General features: G+C 37.6%; 1 protein-coding gene across 1 annotated transcript; it reads left to right on the top strand.

Moving 5' to 3' along the window:
- The first annotated feature begins 211 nt into the window (after window positions 1-211).
- LOC139692761 (dynein axonemal assembly factor 19) lies at window positions 212-7,059 on the top strand. The gene is made up of 4 exons (XM_071591034.1): window positions 212-501; window positions 3,705-3,867; window positions 3,956-4,230; window positions 6,465-7,059. Exons 1-4 carry the CDS (start codon window positions 356-358, stop codon window positions 6,619-6,621), a joined length of 741 nt encoding a protein of 246 aa, XP_071447135.1. The 5' UTR covers window positions 212-355; the 3' UTR covers window positions 6,622-7,059.
- The last annotated feature ends 618 nt before the right edge of the window (window positions 7,060-7,677 follow it).

The following is a 7,677-nucleotide window of genomic DNA, read 5'->3' as shown; positions in this document are numbered from 1 at the left end:
AAACTTACATTTATTTTTGTGACTTTTTTAATTTAAAATTTTATTATTGGTTTGTTAAATCCTTTTATTGTTATGTACATACAAGTAAAAACTAGTTTAGTTGTTGATTTCAAGCGCTCACTGTCAAATTTGTAAACATTCGACATCGCGAGCGTACGCACTGACTAATTGTGATAGATAACTGGCACATGCTTTGTAAAATAACATCCAGATATTATCATTATATCTTATTATTCACTCATTTTCATGGAAACTCAAGAGTTGACTGAATTTTGGGTGGTATAAAAACTTAATGAAATGTTGTTTCCGCAGAATGTAGCAATTACTGAACGGTCAACTTTCAAGAAATTCAAGTATGGCTAATTTTAATGTCGGTCCAATTGATCTGTCCAAGCTAGAAGCTCAACTTCGTCTCGCAATTGAGGAAGACGAAAAATACAAGAGAGAAGATGCAGCAAAATTTAGAGCGATCGAACAAAGCAAGACGTATGAGGAATTTAGGTAATGACACTTGGTTGGATTCCAGAGAGCTCGTTTCTCAGAGCTACAAGTTGTTTTAATTTCCACTTTTACGCAATATTGTAATATAATATATAGTAAGAACGGCACGTCTTACTTGTGAAAGTGGCATATTAGGTATTAATACCGTACCAATTGAGGGGACCTGTAAATTGATTAGTAATTTCGAAAAACGGACCACCGCTGCTAATGGGAGGAAAAGCAAAAATTGCATGGGTGCCGTCATAATTGGATTTTAAACTCATTATTTGTTCATAAAATTAAAGTGTTGATCTGTGCATGATGCATGTATTTTCACATTTTAAATAGGCAGGTTGTTGATGGCTCCACTACCTAATCACTGCTTCATTTCTCAGCCTAACTCAAACTAAATGGATTCATTAAAACAAACCATTCATTAACTCCGCATGCCCTCTGCCTCCCTCTTTCCCATCCAATATACCTATGTTTTCTACCTTAACTTCCTTTGCCCTCTTCTTAGTCATCGACTGGTCATTGTCACTGTCCTCTTGCCAATTCCATTCCATTGCTGTCAGCTTTTCTTAATGACCAAGTTTCCTATCCACGCGAAATTGCGCTCAATATTAAAGTTTGCCCTTGTATTTTCTTCATATCTTTATTTTAGGTGCACTTCATTTACTCCTTCCTCTTTTGTAAAAGCTGCTTGACCTAGCCAAGTTCTAACTAAAACTTCATTATCCATTGATCTAATTTCCTCTATCAGTTCTCCACAAGCTTTTATTCCTTCCTCTGGTCTAACTTTCCTGTCTTGCAGTGGAAATGGATTTTACTTTCCTGTAAAGGGCTCCCGTTTCACTTTGTTTCTGCAAACTCTTCATGTCCTCCCTCTGCTATTTCCTGCACATTTCTTTTTCCCTCCTAGTTTCCGGTCTTGGTTTATTGTTTTATCAATGGCTTTCTGGTATTTCTTTCTTCCCTCCCCAGTGAAAGCTTTCACATTCCATTTCCTAACATGTCTTCCCTTTTTCATTTTATTAAATCATTTACTTCTCTTCATGATCACTAAATTATGATTTGAATCCACATCCGCTCTTCGGGAACTCTGAATTGATATGCAGTTCCTAAGCTTATCTTACCATAATCTAGTTTAAATATGTAATATCACCCCATCAGTGGCAGTAGTTCTTAGGGGAGGTGACCGATGGTTGAGGTCTTTTGTGCCATTAGGGATGGACAGGAGAGGGATGAAGGGTGGAGAGAAACTCGGCATCGGTATGAGCCTACTCTCATCAAGAGGCCCCAAAGGGTATGCAGTTTAACGTCCCCTCCAACGGACGGCATACTCACTCAAAGTGTTCTCTCCAAAATGAACCTCAGGTAGGATTTGGGATACCACTGGAAAAGATCTGCCGCCTCCAGAATTCGTGCCCTCTCGGTGGGAAGCCAGTACGCTAGCCACGGCACCATTCCAATTCCCTTGTATTTCCATCTCTCTCCTGGTACCTCCCACATGTACCTACATCTATAGGGGTCTTTAAAACAGATGTTAGTTATAATCAAGGCATTTAAACTGCAAAATGCTATTGTTGTCTCTCCACAATCATTCTTTATTCCTAAAATATACCTCACGTTTTTTCACATTCTGCCTCTGTCATGTGTGTATACACACACGCATGACACCAGACATTTAATATGGTTGTACCCCTTTTCAAAATGAATAAAGTATTATTATTATCATCACATAAATGCCACAATCATGAGTGTTAAATGCAACATCCAATGCTACTACAGCATGAAAACTATCATCCTTACAATTCCAGGGCCTCAAAAAACCTGCACCAAACATTCGTGAAAAGTAGAAATGCTGCTCTTGGACCTCATTCTTCATAATGAATTATCTGGCAATGTGAGGGATCTGAACAAAATGTTCCTTTTTTAAAACCAAATTGTTAATATCACTTGAAATACATCTTTAACTCTGTTGATGCATATCTTCAACTCTAACTTGCAACTGTTTCATATCTTGACGTGTCTTATATTTGTGCTGCAAAACCTTGGGCAAAATAAATGATTTGCTTTTCTGCAAGCCCTTTGACCAGATCAAGGTTTTAATCCATGAGGAGGGATGCTGCTGAGTTTAGGATAAATATTAGACATTTGGTTATGATTACACAGAAATGTGACCTCTGGGAATAAGGATAAGAGTTAATTTTTTTTGGAAGATTAAATGGAAGGATTTCAATTGCATGGAAGTTTAATTCTTTTTGAAAAATTTTGAATGATCCATCTCATTCTTGGTCAAAATCAAATCCTTTATGCCTTTTCATACAGATATGGCATATGTAATGCGCTGTTTCTCTACTATCACATTCAGTGAAAAAATTTAATGGAAATGTACATGATATTATCATCTTATAATAATATAACCATAAAACCGTAAACACAGTAATCAACCCGAAGGTCGGTTTAGTAGGTGATGGTAGAGTTCACCCAGTACTAAGCCCGACGGTATGTGAAATTCACACATCAGGGTAGGGCGTGTGAAATTCACACATCAGGCCAGTTCCTTTCCCTGTGCCGGTTATGGTTTCCCAGGAAGACCTGGTACCCGAAAAATCACATAGCTTGGGTGGAGCTGCAGGTGCCCAGAGTGCCTTGCCCGGGAATTGAACCCGGGACCCTCCGGTCAATAGTCCAACGCTCTACCCACTGGGCTACCGCGACCCCATAATAATATATTATGTTTATTTATTTCTTCAGCAGACACTTAACGATATTGAGAAAACATGACAGGTAGATAGGACACTTCAACAGAAAATATATCGCATTATTCCCAATTACAACATACTGTTACGACAGGAAACTAATATACACTTAAGTTGTACATGAATATTCATTTACACTACAATAACACTCATCAACCAGATATGCATATTGACTCTATTTGAATAGTGAACTTCTTGTCTAATTTTTCAAATGGTTACACTGATGTTGAACAATTTTGAGCACATTGATGCCCAGCCCTTTAGCTACCAGAGACAGGTTTGATGTTTTCACGTGTGAATGTTTACATCTTCTGGTATTGTGACAGTTATAACTGTTATTCATTTTAAGGTCACTCTTGTTTTTCACAGCATAGGTCACTGCACAAATAGATATATTTTCGTAAGGTGCAGTTACTATTGTGTGATAATAAGTTGTGTAACTACTGTTTGGCATTTCAGAAATATTGTGAAGGCATCACACCTGAAACCCCTGGATAAACATGAATCATTATGTCCAAGGGACATGAAACCTGCATCTTGGAACATTCGGGCTGGTAAAAACCTGAGAGCTCCATCCTTTGAGCGGGTCACATCAGCAATTTCTACATGTGCTTCTGATACAGTAATTTTTTATTCCCATGCATCTCTTGACTCTGCTCTAAATATTTATGTGGATATGGTACAGTACTTATCTACTTAAACACTTTCAGGGACAAAAATTAGATGAAATATTGGGGAAGGAACTCGGATATGAGAAGTTTCATGAATTATGGCTCTTGTGCTCGGAGGATCTGGAGGGGCGCTTGAAACTATTGGAGAAGGCTTTTTTGGTTGACAAGATCTTCAAAGGTCATGATCTATCAGTAGATTTAATATCGGAGATCATGGGGACACTGAATGAATCTCTGAACCAGGATCTCAAAAATTCTAATGAAGCTTATGATTTTGTGATCAAAGTGATGATGTCTGTCTGCTCTACACCAAGGTAGTAATCTATTAAATAATTCCATTCTCATTGATGTAGTTTCCCCATTGCTACTGAAACTTTGCAACTTCTATTGTTTAGAAATTTCAATGAGGAATCCTTAGGCTTTGGGATTTTAGCAATTCATGTTATATATGTAGTCATTCGTCTTTGTACAAAAAAGCAGCATTCTGCCGTACAGTAAATTTTAATTCCCGAGACCTGTCTGGAGAGTCATGTATCTGAGGTCGACTTCACCTTTGCTTGCTCCTTTGTATATAATGGCTAATGAAAGCACAGGCGACGTCCAACTCCACTCTCCATTTGGTCTGGAATATTTTTCTTGCTCTTAAACTGGCTTTAAAAATGCACTACCAACAATATTAATTACCAATACGATTAACTTGTGCGAAATGACTTTTGAGTGTGATTATTATAAAATTCCTCAGTTTAGCTCCTATGATAACTGATCAAAAATGTCGAGCTAAAGTCTGAAAAAATAAGCACTTTTCATATTAATGAAATTAAGAATACAATGTATCTTTCCACTGTCCTTCATTTGCGTACAACCGGTTTCAACGCTCAAGCGTCATCATCAGGTACGAGCGTTGAAATCTGTTGTACGCATATGAAGGACAGTGGATAGATACTTTGTATCCTTAATTTTATTAAAATGAATTTCCACAAGGTTGAGCCGGGAGCAATTGAACACTTTTCATATATTGCTTGATGTAGTGTTAAAGAAATGCATAATGAGGGTGGTAGGGAGAAAGAAATGGCACGGTTCAAAGTCAGTCCACGCAATGAACAGCTTATCTCCATTTAACCATGCATTTTAATACACTCATGAGTTAGTATATCTTTGTATGCATTGTGCACTTGATCAGAGCAAGCTTTCCTTGCAAAGTCTCCAGTTAAAAATCAGTGATAGTCAACTCAACCCATTGGATGTGTGAATGCATGTGAGCAGGAAAGTTATGATGGAAGTATCTTTGAACATACATATTATTAGTTTTCTGATGATTCTTTAATGATAGCTGATCTTTGCAGATGTGAGCACTTTTTTGGTGTCCAGTGTGTATTAAGTTGATTTTTGCATGCCAAAGGCCCAGTTCTAAATCTTGGCCATGATACTTTTTTTCTGTTTTTCAATGCTTGTGTGGGTGCTCTGTTGGGATTCTTGGGTGTATTTCATTCAGGACCACAACTTGGAAAATATGGGAGGCCAAAGTCATCGGCCCTTTGATCGGTAGCAGTATTGAAAAAAAAAGACTAATGCTAATGCCTGGTGTCTCCCCATCATATCCGAGTTGCCCCAGCAACCACCTATGGCGCTGGCCAATCTCAGCAGTCAAATCACTATTTCTGGCCTGGCAACCATTAGATCATGGCTAAAAATCCCACCTTGGGTATGATGGCTGTCATGATTGTGCAAATAACTTCAACTAAGTTCGGACAGCAGCAACAGGCCCAGGGTTGCTCCGCTGTTTACTGCCTATCCCTATTCCCTCTTTTGCTTATGTCACATATTGTGGTACTTTTCATTCCAAAACTCCATGTACTAAATGTATGCACTAAAATTCCATCGCTCAAAATCATAATGCATAAATGACAATGAGGCATTGAGTCTTCAATTGTGGCCAAGCATTTTTCAAGTACTGTCTTTAGCTCAGGAGTATTTTATGTTTCTTTATGTTCTCCCAAATGAATCCCATTTTCTTTCCTCATTCAAAAACCCGGCACCCTCTGTCTTTTTATATGAGAAGTGCTTCCAAATCCTATTGGTATCAATATCACACAAGATAATAAATAAAATCAGTCTGTAAAAAAATAGACATCAAGGAGACTTCCAAACAAAAGTCTCTAACACAAAAAAAAGGAAATCCCCATCTCATTAACATCAGTCAGCCAATCAACAAGAAAAAATAATAAAAAAATAAGCTGTTGCATACAATCTTGCACAACGCATCAATCAAATTAGTACATAAATTGTTTACATCTTTTCTTAAAAGACTTAAACCTGTTAGGAAAGGGCTCGAATGGTTTAGCTGGTGAGGCGTTCCAATCAACAATTGTTTAATTAATAAAAGAAATTTTTCTCACCATTGCTATTAACAATTACGAAATGAAATCTTTAAATATATTTGCAGACCACACTTCATACACTTTTCATACCTATTTCTTCATTCATCAATGATATTTTTATTACACTGTCAATCATTGCTATAATTGTTCTTCATTTTATGACATTTCAGATTCAGTCTCCATATGCTACTCTTGAGTGAAACTGAGAGAAGTGTAATTGATCAGCTCAAAGAAAAAGTAAAAGTGTACTCTGTAGAAGTGAGTGAAAAGGGAGAGGCGCCAAGAGATGATGCTAGCGTGTCGTTGGCGTTTTTGGACTGCTTTTAGCTTTCAGATGTATCATCATATGTATATGCATCTTAGAATCAAATCACCATTTTGGTTTCCATCTTAACTTCTTGCCTTTCAATGAAAAGCTGCATATGTGTATGCTGAATTAAAAAATGCTGATGCATTAATGTTGTGTAGTATGTTTGTTAATAGAAATAGCCCCCCCCCCCCATAATCCCTGTCACCATGGCGATGCCACTTAGTACAAACTGCTTGCTTGTATTATCTTGAAACTTCTGGCTTATGAACATGCACATGCTGTTCTATAATATCACTGTGACGCTGGTTTTATTTATAGTTTATAAACTAACAAACAAGGAATTTTGCCAATGTTGGAGTTTAGTACTGACAGGAACAACTGTTAGTACTGTCATTATGGGAATTGTTACTATTGAAAAATACCAGCAGATTGGTATGAGAAAATTAATATTATGTGATTGCAAAATTACATTTAGAAATCACATAGTGTGCAGGATCAAATAGATCATCATATGAGCGTAATTTGAAAAGTTCTTGGAATGGAATAGAAATAAATGGCTTATCGTATTGAAACTTTTTAATTTTCAATATAATCTCCCTGTACCCTAAGGAATGCACTTGGCCCAGCAAAGTTCCAATGCCTAGATCCCATCTCGAAAATTAGATTCCTTCAGGCCTGCAAAATACCCGTCTTCTTCGGCTGGTCGTTCCTTGTTTGAAGAGAATCTCCATCCGCCGAGAGAAATTTTGAGTTCAGGGAATAGATAGAAAACTGATGGAGCCCAATCAGGCGAACAAGACTTGGGCCAATATGGAACCCTTGACCCGGTGGAAGACGCGAGAATCCTTCACGAATTTAATACACTTTTGCAATTATTTCTGGGGTAGTGGCACATATTGACCAACTACGACGCGGATCACTATCCAAGTTGTGCTGACCCAACTTAAGGTTACTTGTCCACTTGGCAACCATTGAATATGAAGGAACAGTTCCAAAGAAACTGCGGGAGATGCCGCAACAGTAACTTTCAACGGAGTCATCCGCTAATGTGCATTTCAATGCAACGATTTCAG

Source organism: Hetaerina americana, unplaced genomic scaffold (assembly GCF_022747635.1).
Source record: "Hetaerina americana unplaced genomic scaffold, ioHetAmer1.1.p SCAF_40, whole genome shotgun sequence".
In the NCBI taxonomy this organism is placed as follows: domain Eukaryota; kingdom Metazoa; phylum Arthropoda; class Insecta; order Odonata; family Calopterygidae; genus Hetaerina; species Hetaerina americana.
Note: the sequence above shows the minus strand (reverse complement) of the source record. Positions and strands in the feature narration are given on the sequence as shown.